At 29.8% G+C, this 25,208-nt stretch overlaps 1 protein-coding gene across 2 annotated transcripts in view; it reads right to left on the bottom strand.

Moving 5' to 3' along the window:
- Positions 1–1,251: 1,251 nt before the first annotated feature.
- The window catches only part of LOC142323308 (uncharacterized), a 99,767-nt gene continuing 75,810 nt past the window's right edge, over positions 1,252–25,208 (bottom strand). For both annotated transcript variants that reach the window (XM_075362779.1, XM_075362780.1), the window contains exons 8-10: positions 19,108–19,247; positions 11,522–11,672; positions 1,252–9,046 (exon numbers count right to left, since the gene is read on the bottom strand). In XM_075362779.1, the coding sequence (XP_075218894.1) occupies positions 8,376–9,046; positions 11,522–11,672; positions 19,108–19,247 (962 nt within the window). In that variant the 3' untranslated portion in view covers positions 1,252–8,375. The remainder of the gene's footprint in view (positions 9,047–11,521; positions 11,673–19,107; positions 19,248–25,208) is intronic.

The following is a 25,208-nucleotide window of genomic DNA, read 5'->3' as shown; positions in this document are numbered from 1 at the left end:
CTGATACTCAGTAGTCCAATCATAAAAAGTCAAAAATAAAGTTAATAACTAACAGTGGAAATTAAAACAGTGACTAAATCACACAACACTGACATTGAACTTTTGTCAATAACATGAGTAGAAATTTAAACTACACTTTTATCAGAACAATTTTAAAAATCAGTGGTCACTCAATATTTATTAATGTAAAGAAATTACTAATACAATTGACTTCCAATTATTATTTCTTTGTTACAGCAGTAATAAAGAAATTACAATTGAACTAATAAAAGTTAATCTCTTTAGCTGACATATTTTTTATAAATTGTTTTATAAATTGATTAAAGTGATTTCCAAAATCTTCACATAATCTCCATAATCAATAAGTAAAGTTCAAATTAATGTTTTAATATTTAATTTACTTCAGTCAACTTTTGCGCATTCTGAAAAAATATGTTCTGGAATCATAATATGTTTAAAAAATTTGATTAACTTATCTTTATAAATATATTCCCCAATTCTTTAAGTAAAGTGCAAGAACAAGCAATTAGTTTTAGGGGAGAAAACCTAAAATATTATCTTTATAGAGCTTTGAAACTGACTGAATACAAACTCAGAATAGCTATTAAAAGGGCAAGTCATCTAATTTTAAATACATATACTTAAATAAGAAAAAGTATTTCAAGATAATCATGAGTTTCATTTTTTAAGTTTTTATCAGGACAGAGAAGTAACATGAGAATATAAAAAGTGATTGTGGACAAATTTTCCAAAATCTATTTGCATATTCTGCCCTTGATGTTGCAGTACATTGTCAATATTTGACATCCTCTACTTCCAATTTTTTCACATACCAGAGCTGCATTCTTTTCTTTAAGGCTGCCAAATTTAATCTCAAGATAGAATACACTGTACTTTTTCACTCTTATAGATAACCCAATAAATTATAATAAAAACTGAATTATAAAATAGAATAATAAAACATGACTGGAATAAAAAAAAATACAATGTAAAGAATAACTGACTGTAAAAACAGACAAAAAATTAAACACTACAAACATAAACAAATTCAGTTCACTGAAAAACTAAATTTTTTTCACAAGAATCATAATGCAACTAGAAATATTAATATAACATTTAAGCATGTTCTACTACTACTTTAATTTCACTGTGATTTTTAAGTTTTAACCTATTATGACAAGCAAGTTTACTGTTAAAAAAATATCCACTTAATAAAAAGCTAATTAAATAATCAGTTTTATTTAAAAATGAGTAATATAGGAACACAACATAAGAAATCTAATGACACTACGTTTTAACACTAATGCTCCTGTCACAATTTCATACTGTTCTAGTCTTATGGAACGGTAATTTATTACTGCTGAATCAGTTTTGATAAATATCAAACAAATAGTCAATAACAAACTAAGTAATAAATAAAAGTGTTACTATTTACAGCTTAAAACTTCTAATGACTTATAATTTCCATCTTCCATTGAGATTTTTAAAATTTACTTAAGAATATTATTGTAAAATTATTTTTAAAGTTATGCAATATGCAAATTTGAGATGAACAATTGCACACTACTAATCCTGATCTTTGAATTCATTATTATCAGATACAACTCCAATCTTCTGTACCAAGATAAACAAATATTAAATGTTGTATATCATTTCAAACAAGAAATTTTAAGAAAAAAATTAATATTAACCAGAAATGTTTATAAAATATAGGGTCCCCTAAATCCGTAGATTTCACCAATTTTTTAGTTAACTACAAAATCAAAAACAAGAAAAAAATTATTAAAAAATCAAACAAACAAGTCTTTTGTTTCTTCAAATATGATTAAGAAAGAAACCCAAACTTCCATAACAGTAATCAACCCTATTAGTGGCAATGACAATCACCAATCACCTTAAATGGCAAATATGTTCTATGGTTATGCAGTGTTTTAAAAAAAAAAAACAAACAAAGGTCAATTTTTCACTTAAAAAAGATATATAAAGAAATTAAAAAGCACAAGTTTCACATACAAAAGACATAAAATTAAAAATAAAACTCTAAATTAGGAGGGGGTACATTAGACTTAAAACATTCTTTTAATTTTTTTGGTGGTGTTTCTTCAAAATCTTTATGAAAAAACAGACACACTTTACAGTTTACATCTAATTAAAAAAATTATTTAAGTCTTTAATCTGATTATGAACTATTTTTAATTCTATTTGAAGTAAAAAAGTAACTGTTTATAAACCTGGAAGAAAAAAGTTAAGGAAGTTATTACACAGTGAACATACAATATGCCTAACTTTTCTGGGTATCATTGACAGTTATTTTCCATATAATACATATCAGTATCAGTCAATATCAGATGGTCATCACATATACAATACTTTCACATTTTAATTATATAAAAAAACAACTGAAAGTAAAATAAATCTTTTAAACAAAACTATTGTGTAAATGTTTTAAAAGGGGGAAAAAATATGTAGTACAGTACAAAATGCCACAGTTTACATGAATATTAAATATAAAAAAGTAATTGAATTAAGTCTTGCAACAAATGTCACAATTACAATGTTACCACTGTAGCCATAGTTATTAATATTACTGGTATAATGATTGCCACTATTAGGATTAAATAACAGATTTCTGCACTTGTCTTGTGATTAATTTTTTATAAATGGTAAACCTCTATTACCGATTACTTTTTAAAAAATTTTTTTGATTTTTTTAAAAGATAGGCATTTTTTCTTGTATGAATCTAAAATAAATATTTAATATCATTCTACTTTTTTTCACATAAACAGAAGCACAACCTCTTTTTCACGTAACTCATGTAGACTAAATGACAACTAACCTGCAACCAGGCAGAGAGAAAAATTCATACTTCTAAAATCTCGTCTTTATATAAAAATTTTAAATAGTTAAAAAAAAGATCAGCTGATAGTAGAAAATATTTTATAAGCAAGTTGTTGATACAAAATATTTAATTCTGAAAATTTTGCACAAAAAATAATATGTGAATGATGTGGTTAAATGAATTTAACAATACAAAATTTTACACTTAATGTAATACTGAATAAAAAATTAATAATACTACTTAAAAAAAAAAGAAATAAAAAAATAAACTTCTTTCACCAAGAACAGTTCATCAAAGGAATAGATCACATACATACTATCACCGCACCTGAAGTGTTATTACTAAGATTGCAACTTTTTTTTTAACTTTTGTACTTTATGTAAAAAGTGTGTAAAGAAATAATATTACAATATTATACGTAAAAACATAACCGCAAAATAAGTACCTCATAATTAATAATGCATGCTTTAATAAAACAACAGCTCACTGAAACGTAAGTAATAACAATTAAGTGAAAAAAGTGTTTATATATTACAATATCCAAACACAAAAAGTTTATGAACCATACACTTTAAGTCAAAGCAGAACATTAAAATAAAAAAATTATATTCTTAAATAATTAGATATTAAAATTTAATAATGTATAAAAACTGATGATAAAATGAAAATGTAATTAAATTCTCATTCATGGGGCAACTAAATAATCAGACATTTTACATATATATACACACATACATATAAATGTATGTACAGTGTCAATATTTTACTTCATACATAAGTGAATATATCTCTTATACAAATTAACTAAATAAAAACTTAAAATATATAATTATGCCTTAGTGGTGTATATAATATACAAACATATACAGGCAGACCTCTACTTTTGTCAAAGTAAATGCCCTCACTATAAACATATAAAAAGTTAATTATAAATTTTACTATTTTCATCAATTTCTTAAAATAAAACTGACTGAACAGTTATTGTTAAACTGAACACTTAGTTGTTCTTAACATCAAATGCAGATCTGTTACACAAAGTTTGAAATGTGTATGAAATTCTTCAAGTTAAAGTGGAGCTCACTTTCTGCATTAAATACATATATCTTTTTTGTGATATGTATTCTTTAGTAATTTTTTTTCAATAGATAAACCAACCAGTGGAGTGAAAGTAATGAAAATACTGAGTTGTTTGCAAAGATTAAAAATACCACATACTTATTTCAGTGTAAAAATGAACACGTTTCAAAAATGTGTATCAAAAAATAGTTTGTCATCAGTAATAATCACAATCATGTCTAACAATTCTGAATTTACTTGTTATAAATTTTAGAAGTGCTTCAAAAGATTATTACAATGAAAAAAATGCTTAATTTATTAATTACATAATAAATTATGTACTAATATACTAAGAATTAGTAGAACACGCAAGCAGTTTAGAAGAAAAACATAACCCTGTCACAATCTTAAACCACTGATTCTGTTGCATGGACTGACAGTAAAATACTCCAAATGGTTCCTAAATCTATAATCATAAAGGAGAGGACTGACTACTTGTGACCACTCCTACATAAACAAAAATTATGAAATACAAAAATTATAAATCATATTAGCCAAACTCATACTGCTTCTTTTTTAGAAGTAGTTTGATATAACTATTACTCACAAAGCAAAATAAGTCCTTCAAATTATATCATAATTATCATTTATAAATAAATAAAAACATACGGATATTAAATATGGTAAACTCTTTATTAACCGGGCATGAATTCAACAACGGCATAAGTTTTAAAAAAAAATAATTTAAAAGATTTCTGATGTTAAATGCTGTGTTAAAAAGACATTATAAAAAATATTTGTTTCGATTTGGCCAATTTAAATGAGTAAATTGAATAATTAAAACATAACTTATCACATACATGACTCAAACAGATTTTCTGGAGACCCATTTTAGTTTTATATGATTTTAGTTTATATGAAAAGACAACTACAAAAAGCCAATGACTATAAGACTTAACTCAAGTAATGAAAGATAACTAGCAGGTTCTAACTATTTAGAATGGAAACATTTTGGAATATATTAGACTGAACTGTTGGAACCCCTTCTTCTGTATGAAATATTTCGGTTTGTTTTTCCCCACCACCACTACACAACAGGTTGATTAGTACTGTTTCTGAAATAAAAATTGGTGTACATCTGTGTAATCAAAGTAATTATTTTCCTGGCAGTAAATCCAGAAAAAATAAGTATGTATGTTTGAATAGTAACTTAGGCAACTTTTAACTAATAAATAAAGCCTTTACAATTTTACATGTAATTTTTTATTTTGTTATAAACTACTTTTGCACTCTATTTTTAAAAAAAATTATAATTCTGAAAATTCATAAACTTGATTTGAAAATAAACAAGAGTATAACAAAGGTAATGACAGAAAGGAGGAGACAATAAGGAATTGAATATTAAAATGAAAGAACATAATATATCAGAAATTGCAGAATTTTGTTATTTAGATAGTAAAATTACAAAGATGTAAGGGTATAAAATTCTGTGGCAAAGAGACTAGGACAAGAAGAAAGCCACAAAATCAAGGATTTTTAAAATGTAGTAGAGAATGTAAAAAATTAGTTGTAATAGATCAGAAATTAAGTGGTTTTAAGACAAAGTGCAGAAGAGAACATTTTTTGATGGGTTGGTGAGCCATCACAACTCACCAAATTAATAGGCCATATATAAAGGCATCCTAGGTGATCAAATTTAGTTGTAGGTTGCATTATCTTTCTTTCTTTACAAAAGTTTATTTACATTATTAAAAATTTGTTTTTAGGTAAAGTAGTGTAAAGTATAAAAGTACTAATAAGATCAAAGGAAATAAGAACTGACATAATAAGCTATTAATTTATTATTTTCTATTAAATTAATACATTCCTATAATAAATAAAGGGTAAAACTTATTAACCGTATAATGATTACACATAACCAACTGCATTTTGTATACTTTAATGGTAATCCAGTAAAATTTAGTTATGGAAAAATATATATATTGTGTATTTACACACAAGGAGTCATTAAGTAAATAAATAAGATGAATTTGCTTGGAGGTAGAACTAGTATGCCTAGTCAATTGGATGAAGGTCAACATCAGTATGAGTCTATGCTGTGCTGTCTATAAATATTTCATTCATTTTCAATACCAGTGTAAGTATGTACGATCCAATGTCAGTTTGCATCTTAGAGAAGCGTGTAGTTATTAGTTTTTTGTTACCTAAAGGCATAAAACCTACTGACATTTTTCACTGATGAACACTCAATATGGTGTAAATTGCATGAACAAGGCAAGTTTTTACTTATGGTTAGACAAATTTCAAACGGCCAAAAAAGTATTGCTGATGAAGCATGTTCTGAATAGCCAGTAGAGGTGGCAACAGAAATTTTGAAAAAAATTTTAATGAAATGATTCTCAATGATTGTAGATTTGCTATAGAAAAATTAATGTAGAAATACAGGATTAGGACGGTAACAAATTGAAGTCATCATGAATAATCTTGTGTCAGAACAGAAAATTATCCACAATGACCGGCGATTTTGTTAAGAAATGTTCATTGAGTACTGAAAATGCTAAGAGAAGCGACACAAAACATCAAGATTACAGAACTGTGCACAATCAGTTACTGATCTGATTGCGAGGCATTTCTTAGTCAAATAGTGAACGGTATTGAAACATAGATTCACCATAACAAATCAGAATAAAAAAAAAACAAGAGTAAAATGGAAACACACTGAACCTACAGTGACAAAGAAACTTTTTAAAAATCAGCCTTTTGACAGTAAAGTGATGCTTACTAACTTCTGAGACATGAAAGGTCCTACTCTTTCCCATTATTTGGAAGACCAATGTACTGTCAACAGTGTCAATTATTCTTAGTTGCTGAAAAAAAATTTGAAATTGGTTATTCTTATTAAATAATGTAAACTGTTAAGAAAAGGAATGGATTCTTCAACATTACAATGCTCACTCTCATGTCATCAAACAGAAGATACCATTGCTAAATAAGGTTAGGAAGTCTTACCACATCCAACATACAGTCTTGATTTGGTGCCATCAACTACAAACTTTTTTGTCTGTTAAAATTCTGCTTAAGAGGAAAACAATATAAAAACAGGCAAGCAAAAGTGATTTAGTGTCTACTCAAAGAATTCTTTGCTGATTGAGTACAAAAACTCAAAGTAAGATGGGATAAATACACAGTGAAGGGAGATTATGTTGAAAACAAATACAAAATAATAAAATCTATACATAGTTGATGGTAAATTTATAACAGTTTGTTTATTTATTTACTGAATGACCCTCTTATATAATACAACTGTTTGAGATTGAGAAATTTTCTGAAAAATAGAAATAAATTCTGAAGCTTAAGTTAATTTTATAAACATTCATAACATTAAGTAAATATAATTCTCTAGTTTATTACTGAAATATTTCATATTTTCATATTTCAAATATTCATATCTGATTTTATTGTGGCCATTGTTCTACTCATCTACTAGGTTAACTGAAAGTTTACCCATAATTAATAACAATATCAAGTTTATACATACAAATTATTTAACAAAAACATCTGAAAAGAATGTTGCAATTTATTTATCAATACTAAAACATTTACATCTCATACTAAAAAACTTTACCTATAAGTGATATGAGAAAACAATTTTATGATTCTATTCAATGAAGCTGTTATAATATTACTTAACAACTTAAAGAGTAATAAATAAATAAACAGAGAAAATAAATGCATTAAAATATTATGCGACTATAAATACAGAAATATTTTTTTAAATGAAAAAAATTGTCTTTACATTAACACATTTTATAATTTAGGAATGTCTAAATAACAGTGCTATACAACATTTAAAAAACAATGATCATTCATTATACACGACTTTAATTATGTCAATAAATAAAACTTGACTGTTTAATAAAGGCACCAAATAAATAAATTGTGCCTTAGTTAAATTGTACTTCTTTTTTTTTATTACAATCTAGTAAGCAATGATTTTTTTCACTTAAAAACATCAGTATAAAATAGACTTTTTTTTCATGAAAACATACAACATACCAGTTAGGGCATTGAAATTAATTTTTTCATTTCATACTTAAGTTTATAAAAAATTATGTTTCATGTGCTATTATTTGCTGTTAAGGCATCATGAAAAACAGCAAACTGTAGTAATATATCTATGTATAAAATATATGTAAACTTTCAATGAGTGTGCACATATAAATACTAAGTTAACTCTTACTATTATTATAATAATTATAGATCTATGCATAAATATAACATGTGTTTTATGTACTATTTACAAAGAAATGTTAAATTTTGTTACCAGTTATTATTTACATTGATTAATAAAATGTCAAGCATTTCAAAAAATAACTATATCCATATTTTCACCTATCTATTAACTACTTAACTACTTATGTAACTATGTCTAATGAAAACTTCCTCACTCATTTAACTGTATGTATAAAGCAAATCACTTCAAAGTACAGAATGTACCTGATCTTTGGTAGAAACTGAACTTTCTTTGTTTTCTTTTTCAGCAACACCATGTAATATATGGGATGATGTAAAATCCATTACCTTATGATCATTATCAGCATTGTTACAGTAAGACACATTTTCTGCCTCGCTATCATTTGCACAATCAGTGGGCACAACCTGTTCACACATATTATCAGGAACAGGCTCGTTGTTGCACAACAAAGTTGTTTCATGTTTTATTTCTTCTTGAGAAGAAGTAGTGATAGAACACGTATCATTATTTAAAGTAGAAAAATCAGAATTTCCATTTTCATTAGGTTCTACTTTAATTTGATTCTGTTCAGCAGAAAGGCTAACAGCATTAGTGATTTTGATTAAGGTTTTATCTTGGTGTTTTTCTTTTCGATGTTTATGATCAGATGAATCTATATCCTTACTATCATCACATGATTTCAACCGTTTCTTATCTCTACTTTCACCACCTTCCTTTTTCGCTTTCCTTTTACTATGATGATCCGGCACAGTAGCAGGTATTGCAGAACCCGGAAGGCTTGTTTTCTTTTCTTTGTAAAGATGCTGAGTAGTTAAACCTGAAACTGCTCGGCTTAATTTCATGGACTGTATATTTTGCTCATCAGGGTAATACTGCTTCAATCTGACATGCCAAGCTAGAAAAAAATAAAAAATTAAATGAAATAATATTTTTTAAAAAAATCACCCGTTTTATGTCGAAAAAAAACTTCATTAATAAGCAGAAAGTATTATTTTATTAAGTTCTTTTACAAATACCAACTATACTCATTAGAACTGAGAAATTAACAGTCTGGCAAAATATAAACCATATCCCTTACAATATGGTAGCTCACCAAACCATGGACATCTTGTAGAACAACATCGTGAAAAAAAAAATGATGCAGATATAATGCTAGCAGTCAAAAATAGTTAAGTAAAATCCCAATTCTAGCTGGTCACCAACATTAAAGTAATAGAAAGTAGTGCAGTTGCTTTCTACACATGTAACTTTCAAGTGTTAGCACTCTTTTATTTATAAAATGATAAATACCTAGTTCTCAGAAAAGAGAGCAAAGCATTCCTTAGCTTTTAAAGTTTAAAAAAAAGCTATATCTTAAGACACTTAGCTTTCCTGGCATTGTCTTAGAGCTTTAAAACTTTATTTCCAAATCACACATGTGGTGAGCAGGGGGCTAAGGGGGCTATAGTCCACGAAATTGTCAGGCAATGGGGGCTTCAGCCCCTATCACCCAACAATTATTAGACTTTATCATTTAGAGGTTAAGTAAGCTGGGTCCAAAAAAAATCCATTTTTAGCATTTTACATTTTCATAATGTATAACATCTCATAAATATTTTCACAGAATTTGAAATAATTTGTACATATCATCTCCCTAATCATTAATCCCTTCCTATATACCCTAATCTGCCATTACTTTACCCTGCAAGAGTAACGCCATTACTCGATGTGTGAGCACTGCACTCACTCTGACGCAATACTAATAAAAATAATTGATTACTGAGGATTTCCCACAAGCCAGAAATGCAACACTTGCTTATCGCATCCCAAACAAATATGTAGGCAACCAGACAGCATTACAAGAATCTACCATAAGCATAAAATTAGGAAAGAAATCATATCAATGTGAGTAACATACACACATCACGTAACAACGGGTTAATTTTAAAAATGTGTTGTGAGAATTTAAAAAGTGACAGTGTAACTGAAGATGTAGGTCACCAGAATTTCAAATTTGTTGTTAATGATCAATTTCAACTTTAAGTATTTGATATGGCAATGACATCACAGAATATTTTATACCAGATTAATCATTTAAAATTGAAGATTTTGACATCCGTCCTGTTGCCTGCAAATCCCTTTGTTTATCCTGTTATGCAAATGAATAAGCAAACGCTTAAATTTTAACAAAAAATGGATGAAAACATACCCCTGGCTAGCATTAAAAAAAAGATAGTGTTTTGCAAAGTTTGTGTCTTGTTTGCAAATGAGGGACTTGGAAAAGGAGATCATGAAATCTCAGGCCAATTAATTTCAAGTTCCTTCAAGAACTGGAAAAAAGCTATGGAAAAACTGAATGATCACAATAATCACACATATCACACCTTGACAGTACTGTCAAGTCTGAAAGCGTTGTACACGTTATAAGTGAAAAAATCAAGATGTTATAACTAAACTGGATTCTTTGAAGGCACAAGAAAAACTTGAAAATGAGCAGCAATAAACAAATTTTATTTTGTGATGAATAAAAATTACCCCTGCGAGGAGATAATGATAGCGGACCTCTTAACTTCGAGAAACCTGCTGTGAATGACAGAAAATTTCAGAGTCTTTTGCAATTTTGAGCTAACGTTGGTGACATCAGCTTGAAAAATCATCTTTTACATTCAAAAAAGAATGCTCTTACATAAGTCCAGACATTAAAAACGAGATCATCCACACAAGTGCTTAAATAATACAAGAAAAACTTATAAATAAAGTAAATTGTGCTGAGTGTTATTTCTGTTTTAGGTGATGAAACTACGGATGTTTCAAATACTGTGCAATTGTGTTTAAATGCGTACTACTTGTACATCATCAATGATACAGACGTAAAAAATATTGAGGGAAATAGCATAAAGCAAATTAATACAATGTATTGTATACATTACCTTGATTCAATTGTATCTGGTTGTTACAACTATTAACAGCCAGAAAGTAAACATAATAATAACAGATAAATTTATTTCATATCAGAAAAATCTGCCTGAATAATAAATGCCAATTTACATACACATAATACAGATGAAAATATTGTTCTTAGCATTTGATTTATTAGAAGTAATATCAGAAAAAAGACTTTCTTAGATCACCAAAACTAAGTGACAACAAGCCCAGTTCCTCTTTGTATAACTGAAGGCTGTAACAACTCATGTTTCTTCAAAATATAAATTAAAAATGAATAAATGTTGAAAATTTGAAAATGAGACAACACATGGTAAACACAAATTAAAATCAAAAAAACTTGGACTGGCACACACAGTGGGGACAATACTGGATATGCAGGTTCAACAGTATAGGGGGTAAACAGAGCACAACTGCAACAAATCCCATGACATTTATTCTTACTCACCAATACTAGTCACAGCAGAAACAGTTCTGAACTGATGGATTATATTCCGTGGTAGAAAATAAATATCATTATCACACAACTGAATACGAGCATAACGTACACCTTCCCTTCTTAACTGGTTCAATTTAGCATCTTCTATCCATTGAACACACTGAAAATTAAAATAACCCAATTAATTCCTACTCCAAAAAAAAGATAAATATAAACAAATCGTAGAACAACATTAATAAAAACAACCTACGATAAAAATAAGAAATTTCATATAATATAAGAGTAGGAATGTAAATGGGTTGGATGTAAAGACTTTATAATAAACATACTAATGCTGACAATGAAACTGGAGAAAATATACTCAGCTGTAGGTAAGGTACAAGCTTATGAAGTGACGAAAGAAACAAACTTAGAAGCAAGAAAATAAAAGAAATTGTGAAAGAAAAGAACCAACAGAACAAAAAAGAGAAATTAAGAAATAAATGATATGGACAGTAAAGAAAAAGAAAAGAAGATTCCTTGAATACGAATGGTTTGATTGGAAGGCAGGAAGCAAAGATAATGATGATTGAAGCAAAACGAAGAAAGGTGAAAAAGGGGGAAAATGGACCAAGACAATGACAACAAAAGCAATGACAGGTTTGTTCAACTTATGTTAAAAATATTATAATGCATTCCTAAATCATACACTGATTGTAAGATAGCGTAGCATGTTGGACCAGTTCTCTATCTGGATCACTGAACAATAATTACCCTTACCAATAATTGATTAACTACCCACGGCTTCTAATCAGATATCCATGCTGTCTTGGTATCTCTATATTATTCAGCAGTACTATGACATAATCTTTGAGCAGGTGCATCTACAAGGTATTTTTCTCTTATTCAAAGGTGTTTTTTTTTAAATATAGTTTGTGTGTTTACAGTATGAGGAGAAAATAGTAATAGAGAAGGAATTCTTAATTACAGATAAAAAAATTTGTGACTGACTCGTATAAATAAAATGTCCTGCTCAAGTGAGTGTAAATAGCTAAGTGTTTCAAGTAATTAACTGCAGTAAATTCTCTAATTTAGAAAATGAATACTGTACAATTTATAAATATAAAAACCCTATTTAAGACAAACCATGGACTTACTAAATGCTTTTTGGTATTGTATGATGTAAAGAATTTCCCTTATGACAATAAATGTAATGTCAACCTCTTACAAAAGATTATATAGATAAAACGAAAAATTTTCATATTTTTGCAATTTGCTGATGAAACAGAATTACTGCTTACACAAACTGAAAAAGCAGATCATTACTTATTAGTTAATTATTCAATTCAACTAATGGAGGTAACAGAATAATTTTTATGACGTTTTTTCTTTTTTTAATTTAATAAATGAAATCAGACCGATTTAAACATCATAGACATTATGAGATAAGTAAACACACTAAATAGTCAGTCAGATCATACATAGTCCACCAGAAGGTACAACACACTGATAATTCTTTCCATTCCAGAATGAATGAAAAACCTCATTATTCTTAACCTCAGTCAGCAAACAAATTGAATAACTATGATAAGATCAATCTGGCTTAAAAGATAAAACATATTTTAAATAAATCCTCGTTTGGCTTCATTTTTCATTAAGATTTACCAGTTTTTCCCCTACTCCCCTGGGCCGGACGTACAATCAAGTAAAGCTCAGCCCAGGAGAGTGTCCTGGGCAGAACCCTAGTTCTGGGCATCATCACTTGTGTTCCATGAATTCAATTGAATTATTTGCCACATTACTTTTCTTTTTTTTACAATTTCAGTATTGTTATGAACGATCTTGCCTGAAGACCGTTAACACGTTGTGGTAGATTTTAGAGAGAGATTGGACTGTATTTTCATAGGTGATGAATTGAAACTAATGCATTGTTGCTTATTGAATTGTTCTTTAATTACTTGTCTTGACACATTGATAATGTATAATTGACTATTTTACACATATAATTAAAATTAATAACTTATAACTTATGCTAATAAACTAAGTGTTCATCCAGACTGAATGTGGAACACGACCGCTCTTGGTCAGATTTGAGCACCGAATGCTTGTACGAGCTCAACTCTCTGGTCAGTGCAAGCACCCACTAGATCGCAGCACCGGACGGCTCAACATGGAATGGAACAAGTATTAACACAAACTGCCTAAAATTAATAAGAACTGTTTTGTCATTTTGTAGGACCATATAGTTAGATAAATGTGAAAATAAAAGAACTAAAACAGTTGATTTTAAGAATTTAATTTAAAAAATTGACAAAAATTAATCGCTTTAAGTTCATCAAATTAAACTTAATTTGCTAATATTTATTTTAATTTAAAAAGTCAGTACAAGTTAACCGACATAAAAAGCTAAAGGACTCATAAAAATCAGATGACAGGCATCAGGAACACCACTCAACAATGCTAGCTTTGATGGAATTTTCTTGAATTTAGGTTTTATAGATTAATTTTAATTATAAAGAAAGTCATTCAATTTATGGGAGTTGAATGCTATTTGTGTATAATGCAAATATAAAATGTTTGTGGTTTCACCTTTATTTTAAAAGAGATGAGATAGAACTATGTACTTCGGCTGTCCGTGGATTTTTCTAAGCTGATATCTATATTATTCAAAAATCATATTTAAGAATTATCTAAGCATCAAATAAACAAGTGAGTTAAAAAAGAAGCTATCAGAGTATAGTAATTGCAGACTAGTGTTTGACTAATATTTCTTTTATTATGGTTTTTACACATAGGCAGCAAAAACACAAATAGTACTTCCAAAATAAACATTAAAATAAAAATAAGTAAATGCATTTTATTACTTTCTACTGACATTAAAAGTTATTATGTTTACATCATGGTCTATTACATGCATTACATACAGTCAAAACTCAATAAATTGCACTTTATTAAGTGGAAATCCTCTTTTATTCAGAGCCCTGTTATGAATTAAATTGTACTCTATTATACAAAATATGTTATTACAATTCAAATTGAAAATCTAAAAGTAGTTGCTGAATTTATTTCAATTCAGTAAGTTGAAATTTGTAATGAAAAAAGTTTTGTAATTCAAAATTTATACTGTTACATTATGTAATATACTTACATTCTATTGTGTACTCAAGCTCACAGACATGTTTTAATAAACTAATACTGACTGTAGAAAAAAACCTTGGGCAATTCAATCATTGACTTCAGAAGGGAAAATGAAGAAACAAACTGCTACAGGTTTTAACATACCAGTAAGTACCCTTTTTTCTTACCCTAGTGTATAGGGTAAACAAAAAAAAAGGAGGCAATGGTATTTGCCTCCGGTAATTACCATTCAGTTAATACTTCAGAGGATGAATGAGGATGATATGTATAAGTGTAAATGAAGTGTAGTCTTTTACAGTCTCAGTTCGACCATTCCTGAGATGTGTGGTTAATTGAAACCCAACCACCAAAGAACACCGGTATCCACGATCTAGTATTAAAATCCGTATAAAAGTAACTGTCTTTACTAGGACTTGAACGCTGGAACTCTCGACTTCCAAATCAGCTGATTTGACCAGTAAGTACCCTAGCCACAACAAAAGACACAGATAAGCCGAGAGTATCCAGATGCAGAAACATGTACATTTAGATGGTTTTTGGACTGTTGTAACCCAAAACATCCTGACTAGTAATAAAAAAGATTCAAGGAAAAGGAAGCCAATTTGCCACACTTTCAAGTCAGGAAAAATGTGTGGTTAGTAGTGCCTGACTCAGGAAATTAACAAAAGCATAACATTTCTTTTATAGTTTGTGGCAAAAAAAGAAAATTGTTAATGATGAAACAAACATTTTGTGAAAAGATAGCTTACTTTCCATTTCTAAAAATTATTCTAAAGAAAATTACAACACCAATGAGACAAAGATATTTTATAAATGCTTCCTTCCACAAAAAATGCAGCTTTACAATTTACAAATGCCATGGAGGTAAGCAAAGCCAAGAATCCTTAACTATTCGTTATCTGTGAATATGGAAATTACTGGCTTTGACAACAGGAAAAGCCAATTTTTCAATGGAATTAACTTTTAGTTATTGAAAGTGTACCAAATTCTAAGTCATGGATGACATAATAATTTTTTACTAATTAGCTAAAAAAAAAAAATTCTATTGATTAAGATAACTCACTGGCTCACACTCACTTCAATTAACTTCAATTTTTATTCCAAAACACCACTTCTTAGCTGCAGCTACTGTATTTTTAAGAAAAATTCAAATTTTTTAAACGATATATAGGATAGAAAATATTTTTAAAATACTAGATGAATTAGACTGAACAAATTCATTACAAAATTAAGTATTCTTTTACAGAGAATTGCTGTCAAATCATTACAAAAGCAATATGTAATGAGAACTGCTTTAGAAAAGTTAGATTTTCTTCTAATGATGCTGCTTTAATTCCTGACATAAAACAAAAGGAGAGCCACAGAAATTTGAAGTTAGAAATAGGTTTGTGAGACTGAGGAGTTCCTCCTGAAATTATGTTTTGATTATATTTGATTGTGATCTTGAAACTTGTGCACTACTTACTGAAGAAAATATTAATGAAGAATGTTTGCAAAACACTAATGAAAACAATACAGAAAAACAAGGCTTCAGTGACAACCAACAGCTAAAACTGTGCTGGATACTGTACATTTAATATGGTACAAATACGAGGATCATGTACTAAAGATTTTATAGCCTTATATTTAAAAAAGCATTATACAGAAAACTAAGTTTTAAAACGATTCAGAAGAGAACGATGGACTATTTTCATTAAACTTTATTTTTATTAACCTTAATCTCATTTGAAACACTATTAACATCCTAATTAATAATCACCATTATTTTAACATATTGTATGTTCATAAAATTAAAAAAATTGTTCCTTTATTAAATCGGTTATTACTTTTGCCTATACATGTTTGAACTCAAGCGTAATAAAATTCAATTACTTGAAATTAAGGTTACTCAGCATTTAGAGGGTTAAGAGGGCTGAAAAATATTACCATTGAAAAATGTGGCAAGGAACTGTGTCACAGTTTAAAATCCATATTACTACAAAAAAAAGTCATGTAAAACTTATTATTTATTGTATTTATACTGCTGTGGCATGGAACTGTATAGTGTATGGTATTCAATGTGTTTTAGTTGAATTTTTTATTACTGGTTGTGATTATTAATGCAGTCTCATATTGTATTATGATGGTGTTATGTCAAATCCCTTAACTTTCATTTGTTATCTATTAAGTTTTATTCATTTAAAATGCCATTCTTTTCATATTAAAATAATTATTAATTTAATGATAATTTTCTGGCAATTTGTGTTTTATTAGCTCATTTAACAAACTATGTCAAATCTTATCTTCTAAAAAAATCAAACTTTATCTTATTTCTCAAACTGAAAGAGAATCAGATGTGAGAAAATGAAAGCATAAGAGACAGACTAAAAGAAAGTTTTCTATACACAAAAGCAGCCAATTCTATATTTTAAAATTAACTTTTTTTTCTGGAAATAAATAAAGCAAAATAAGTCCAGTATGCATGCACATGGGTCTGCACAATATGCATGGGACTAGAATTATAGTACCACGTGTTTAATGAACTAGCATGATGTTCATTTTACATAATTTTTTAAAATTCCAAAAATCAAGCTTCCTAGACATACTTTCATAGTGTATCCCATATTGCAAAGACAAAATCAATCACACCCCGCATACTACATGACTTGCACCAGTTGCTTCACAGTATAAAAGTTAGTTACCCTACATCTTCATTTAGGCAAACTCATTTATCCTTTGCAATAGAACTATATTAATTGTAGTAACTGAGCGGCAATTGTATTACAACAGAAATCTGTATTTCTGTATTGAATCCATATAAACTGATTGATGTTATAAAGTATTCAAATTGGTATGGCACAACCAATAAATTTCATCATGATCAATGAGGAACTGGCTCACAAATCAACAATTCTTCATAATTTTCAAAAACTAGGATGCATAGGAAAGGATTTTTTAAAATTATTTTTACATAATTCTTAATCATATTTAGAAGAATCACTGGAATCTAATAGAGATCAATTTGGGTAAGTCAAGATATGAAAACAGAAAAATGCTTGATACCACTAACGATGATCTTGTAAGTATGACAAATCACATCAGAGTTTGTAAGTTTAAGTGAGAATATGGCAATTTATTTTTTTTTGTATTGACTTTATTAAAATAAACATTTAAAAGAACCAATTGACAGTGCATGGGTGTTATATGATGTAGATTAATCACTCACAGACAATGCTTACAAGCAAATGTTGCTTATAAATTATGTTAAGACACAGATTACTCTGTTTGACTTCCAAAATTAACTCACTAATCTTACTCAAAAGGTAAATGTGTTCTAATGAGGGTAATCCATGGTATGTTTAAATTGTAGAATCAGTGAACTGGATGCACCATAGATAATCCACACTCCTAAAATAATAGGGATGTAGATAGATATACCACACGCCTAAAATAATCTCAATTCAGAGTATGCAAATATTTAGATTATTTGTGATCAGTTGATCAAGGTAGAAGGCAAATGAAACACATATGAATTGTTTTAACTACATATATTGCCATCTAGAAGATTTGTAAAGTATAAAATAATGGTAAAATTAGATTATTTTGTTTATGAAACCAAGAAAACTTGATATTTTCAAATCGCACTTACAACATTTTTCTGCTAATGATACTTTTCCCCAGTCCCATGAAAAATGTTTTAGAATAGCATTTTTCTACTAATAAGGTTATATTTCATTCAATCGCATGAAACATTTCGTGATAGAATTTTACAGTATTTATAGATAATAAAATAAAATTCATTGTATACGAAGCTGTATAAATTGTATTTTTTTTTTGGACAATATAGTGTACGAATTAACAAAATCTGTAACTAAACACAAAAAGAAATACAGTAATTTGATTAAATGGTTGCAGCAAGATATATCAAAAACATAATGTAAACTTCTCTTACATTCCAGCCCTAAATTATTATCCGATTTGTTTGAGAATGCAAAGAAGGATCTGATCTGCCAAACTGTCTTGTGGGTTAGAATGTGTAAAAAGAACCATAATGCAACCAAGAAGCAAAAATTATCAGCCATCAGCGTGATTTTTTTAAACAAATTTCACACTGTGATAAAGGTTATAAAAAACAATAATTTTCACCAAACAAGTCTGAATGTTGCAGAAATTCTGAGTTATGATCTGAGTAATCTAAAGACTGAAGCAGTATTCCAAAGTAAGCTATGTTTGATGATAATTTTTCCCAAATATTACCTTCTACAAACATGAAAACACAAAACCACACAAGTACACATATGAAACAAAAAACATCAAACACATCTGGCTTATTCTTTTATACCATATTAATATGAATTTTATAGTTACAGATTTATTACTATTTAATTACCATAACAATTATGTCAGTAAAACTTCATAAAATGAACCAAATATATATATGTGAGATACACAGGAAACATGGTATAGGTTCTTTTAAATGGATCAAAAAGAAAATTTACCTGGGAAATAGGAGGCTCATGAAGATCAAGTTGCAATTTTTCAACAAGTTCAGGGAAGTCACCAGCATAAAATGCCACAACATCCTTGGTAATTCGGTTATAGTCATATTCCTGTCCACCATTTACGGCCTTCAAAACACCTATAAGTTAAGAAAAACAAAATATTAATCATAAAGCCATATATACAAATAGTAAACATGAAAACAATAATTTAAAGAATAATTACATTTAACAAAAATCTGTGATGACCTCTTAACTGGTTGTTGCAGCAAATATCTCTGTTTCTATCAACTTCCTTCCCTGATCCCACATAAATAAAGTCCATAATACTTTTAAAATAAACTAGAGACAAAGAAGCCATACGTCATGGTAACTACTTGCACTGATTAACATACAAGTGAGTACACACAGACACAAGTAAACAAGAAAATATTACAAATACACTGATAAACATAATTTTTGTTTCCTAACATGCAATACATGATTTTAATCTGCTTTTGATGCTGAAAACAAATATTAATTCAAAATCTTTTTATCACCCACCATTTTTGAAAAATTTTTACATTTTAATTAAAGGATTTTTTCATTTTTCAACGTATAGTTAGTAGATTAAGCTCCTATATTGTATTTTGTTAGTTCATTTTTTATTGTTTAACTTTGTTAACATAATTTGTAAGCTATAAATAAACATTACTAGACAAAGAATTAAATCATATCATAGTCACATATTATGACATCTAAAGACATACCTAATACTGAAGAGTGAGCCTTCATTGACAAGATTAATCATGTCTGTGCAGGTCAACACATGTAGCTGAAAACACAGCTGTGTGTTGTTTGTATTAAGCACTGGATTTAGGAATAAATTAATTTTGTTCAGTCGTATTGCTGTCTTAAGTTTGTTAACAGTGCAGTGTCATAATGTCTCAAAATTGTGTAAATGATGTGGATGCCTTTAGTTAGGTATGTGGTGAGTTTACCACAAAATTAAATTAAAAAAACATTACACCTTTAATTAAAAAAGCATATCATTTGTACTTTCAGTGTAAAATTGGTGATCAGGATAAAACATGAGCTCCTCATAAAATACGCACTAATTGTTCTGTATATTTAAAAGGATGACTGAAACGTATATGGAAGGCTTTGCCATTTGGTGTACCTATGGTTTGGCTGAACCAAAGGATCATGTAACCGATTGTTACTTTTGTTTAACATTTGTCTGGAATTTGAAAAAATCTAAACATACTGTAAAATATCCTTCATTGCAATCTGCAATCAGGCCTGTACCTCACAGTGAAATTATTTCAGTTCCTGAGCCACCTGTGAATGTATGTTTCGAAGGCGGTGATGAAGAATCAGGCAGTACTGAAGAAGACAACAACGATTTTGATTTTGAATTATCTTCCAATAAACCAAATCTTATATCACAAGGTCAATTAAATTACTTGGTTAGGAATTTAAATTTATCAAAAAATCAAGTTGAATTGTTAGGATCAAGACTCAAGATTGGAATTTACTTAAAACAAATACAAAAATTTCAGGATTCAAAGCAAACAAAAAAAACTGATGAAAACTTAATGAAAATAATTTGGTTTATTGCATAGATATTGATGAGCTTATGTTGCACTAGGACAAGTTCATAAACCTGAGGACCAACGTCTTTTCATAGATTTGTCCAAGTACAGTTTAAAAGTGGTTGTATCACAAAACGGTAACAAATATCCTTCAATATCGATTGCTTATGGTATTAATTTGAAAGTGATACAATGTGATGAAAGATGTTCTTGAAGAGATAAATTATAAAAAACATAGCTGGAACATGTTTGGTTTGCTTGGCATTTCTCCTGCCACCACCCCATTCGGTCACCCTAAAGCATAAGACCGAATTTCTGTGCCTCAAACAGCTACTGAGCCTCAGACAGTTTAGTGACCAGTATCCTAAATAGCTCCTAGAGCTTACCTAACAGTATAAACGGACTAAGCATGGTGCCATACACCACCGGCTTACATGTCCCAAACGCTCACTTTTCATATATTTGCTAAGATGGGTAGGCGCACCCCATCAACTACTAAAAATATACATGACATCCATAAATTAAAATTTACTTCGTCTAGATAGCAATTCACTGCCACGCATAGGTCGCTGAATGCCAGCAAGTACCTGTCCACCATATTAAAGCGCTTGAAGCCTTAATTGGCTGGTGGTCAGCCATATATATATATATATCTAAATTAGCTTCTCATAGCAGTACGGTAGTAGTCTTTTCCCTAAGGTAAACTACTGATGTCGATTGAACAAAGCAACTGCATCAAGGAACTCCCACACAGTCCAACAATGTGGCTTTCGCCACATTGTTGGACTTGAAGACCTCTAAGTTCCAGCTGGCCCGGCCTCTGGCTCCCCCAACAGCAGAGCAGTCAAACATCAGGTGTTAATTTGACTGGACCCACAGATGCACAGTTCATCAGCAGCCACGCGGAACCGAAAAAGATATTGGTTTAAATTAACATGGTTGGCAAGCACCAGGGCAACCGTTGCCCTTAAAAACAAGCTCAAGGCATTTCATGCCCCCAGACCTTGTATAAATTTATACAAGGATCTTCCCTTAGTCGAGGTGTGCCATTTCAGCTGCCAAGCATCCATCGTGAGGCTCTGCAGCCTCTTCCACAGGCGGAAGATGAGCAACTGAATGAAATTTATCCGGAATATTGTTATCACCATTCCACTCCGATACTGGCCCGGCTTGAAACCGCATCCCAAATACTTCGACCTCCTGACTTCTTCACAATCTCCACATGGCTGCCTGAACTTTTACCACTAAATAGATTGGGAGAGCCTTTCCCAATACAGTGTTAGCCTCGTAGAGGTTGTTTTAAAAACACCAGTGCATACAATTAAGGCTCTGCGCTGGGTACTCCTTAAATTTTGAAAAAGTGCTCTATTCATATCCAACCTATGCACCCAAATGGGCACCACACTTGCTTAATGTGGTTGCTAAACAGCAACTTCTCATCAAACAAAACACATAGGTACTTATGAACTCTCACTTGACTGATTACACATTCTTTATACTTAATGTGGGGGTTCCAACTGTATGATAATTTGTCTGCACCCTTGAGAAGCATACACTTCATCTTGGGGACAGAAATCTTTAAATTTTGTATGTCCATCCAGACCTCTGTGGTTGAAAAGCTGCCTGAGCTTGATCTTCTAGCTGCCATCATGAGTTACCATGAACTAATAGGAGACAGTCATTGGCGAAAGCCTGGGCCATGACCCCTTCTGGGAATGTCAATCCCAGAAATCCGTCAAAGACCAGGTTCTACAGCAAGGGACTGAGAACCCTGTGAGCTTCCCCTGGTTATGAATTTTTCCACAACTAGGTGAGCATCTTTAAACAGAGCCATGAAGTTAGACAAGTAGTCACGTACTACGGCCTGTAGGGTTACGGGAACATTGCGGGGTTCCAACTCATAGAGGACAGAACTCCAACATAAGGAAAGAAATTCTGCCTCTATGTCAATAAAAACTGCCAAAACATAATTACAGTCAGCTCTTTCCACCTCGGCAAGAGCATTTGAGACGCAATCCTTGGTGCCAACCCATTTCATGAAGCCATACTGGCCTCCATTCAGAAAATAGTTCATATCAATGCTTTCCCAGAGCTGTTCCATAACCAGTCTTTCTAGCAACTTACTGATATCCGGCAAGAGGCTGAAGGGACAATAACTACCGACCTCACTAGGATCCTTTCCTGATTTTAAGAGCACCCTCACCAAAGCCACTTTCCAGCAAGCCGGAAAGCAGCCCCAGCTAAGGCACCCCGAGAACAGCCTGTCAAGTGGCTCTCTTATGACAGGCAGCAGATGATAGAAAATATCCGGGTCATGTTGGTCAATCCCCAGTGGCTTTCTCAGTGCCACTCGAGAAACCACTCGGTCTGTATGTACGGGATCCACAACCTGCACGCCAGTGAATGGTGTATCACCCACCCTGACGCCAACTTCTGCTTCACCCTCACATCTGGAAACAGAGTATCCAGAAATGCCTGAAACATATGTGATGATTTGAAAGTTATAGCTATTTTGTTAGGCATGCAGTTAGGCTATACTAAGTACATGTGTTTTCTTTGCAAATGGGACAGCCGAGCTAGGGATAAACATTACGTTACCAAAGAGTAAAAGAAACGAGACAACTTAACTCCATATGAGAAAAATATTATTCATGAACCCTTAGTTGAACCCAAAAAAATATTTTTACCCCCTCTCCATATCAAGCTAGAACTAATGAAAAATTTTGTAAAAGCAATGAAGAAGGATAGTCCCGGATTTTTGTACATCAGGCAGAAATTTCCGAACGTAAGTGAAGGAAAAATTAAAGAAGGAATATTTGTTGATCCTCAAATTAGACAGTTGGTCAAAGATGATGCATTTAACTCAATGTTAAATAATGTAGAAAGTAAAATAGACACTAACTATTTTAAATAAATAACAATTCACATATACAGGCCTACAGCATACATTATTCAATGATAATAATTATATAAGTCAAAGCACAATCTTAAAAATAAATATAAAAAACATAGTGTGGAGTATATAAAATATAATTTGGTTAAAGCTTAGAAATATGATTAATAATCAAGTTTCAAATAAATTCCAGCATATTCGTGTAAATTAAAATGTATTTAAATAAAATTTTAAAACGAAGTCACGAAAAGCTTTTTATTAAAGAAAAAGTTTTGCATGAGAACATATATCCTAAGAAAGAAATTGTTCAGTTTTATATAATAACAATTAAACAGAATCTATAATGAATTTAATTCTCTTATTATGTACTCATGTAATAAATGCAACATACTTTCTTTCAGTATATGCTTATAAATAATTTTGTGTAATCCAACAAGGCTAATGATGATAAAAATGCTTGCTAAATAGGTAAATATTTGCGTTTAAATATTTTTAAAACAATAGTATTTAATTACTGAAGATGATTTTTTTTAAACTGAAATATATTTAATGTTGGACAGGTACTAATATAAAACTTTAAAACAACATTAATTGCATAAATGGGTAATAGTAAAGTTGCAAGGGAGGTCACTGGTCAGACAATAGAAGAAAAACATATGTAAGAATAAAGTTAAAATTAAGGTGAATAGGGGACAAAAAACAATTTTTCTCTAAAAAAAAACAATTTGTTTCTATAATAGCCAAAATTCTCATGATCTGACTTAAACATCCCATACTTTGTTTTATACTTTAAAAAGCTTGTATGTCTTAAAATATTAAATTTCAAAAAGTTAAACTTTATAACATTATTATTAGTAATATATTTTAATAATTTTCAACTCTCTTTTTGGAAATTTACTTATAGTAAATTTTTTCACTTATAGCAAACCTATTTAAAAATCATATACCTAAATTATAATACTAAAATAATTATACACACACATTTTTAATTGTAACCAATTTCTCAGAATTTTCATCATTCATTTCCAGATTCAATTTTTAACAATAAAACTTAACAATTTCTGGTTGTCAATTTTGTTGTATAAACTCAATTACAGATGAAATAATAACAGAATGGCTAAAACATAAAGAAAAAAAGTGGTAACTATGTATCAACATGACCAACCAGAACTTAGAAAAAAAATGTTTGAGGAAATATCCTAGTTTAGTCCTACATGAAATTTACTTTGCAACCATTTAACATTCTTTTTTTAATGAAATAAGGTTACGTTAGGTCAATACTGTTTTCCACCTGGTCTAAATTTTAGCACAGAATATCTGAGAGATAGCTACCAATGAATGCAGTAATGAACAGCAACCACTAAACATTACTTGTATTATATCTGAGAACATGAACATTTATCTGTTTACTTGAACAAAGTATTAAAAAAGAATAGTCATCCTATGTGTTCCTAACATCTGTACAATGAAAATATCCTGAACCAGATGTTTGGAAGGTTACTGTTTTGTTATTTTTAAACAGAAATTTATATCACCATCAGAATAGATTGAGATATTCCATTGAATTTTTTTAACCTAATATTCTTTAAAAAAATAAATAAATATGAGGGTCTTGTTTGTAAATTTCAAAAGCA

This window comes from Lycorma delicatula, chromosome 4 (genome assembly GCF_047948215.1).
Source record: "Lycorma delicatula isolate Av1 chromosome 4, ASM4794821v1, whole genome shotgun sequence".
Taxonomy (NCBI): Eukaryota; Metazoa; Arthropoda; class Insecta; order Hemiptera; family Fulgoridae; genus Lycorma; species Lycorma delicatula.
This window is presented reverse-complemented; position numbering and strand designations above follow the sequence as displayed.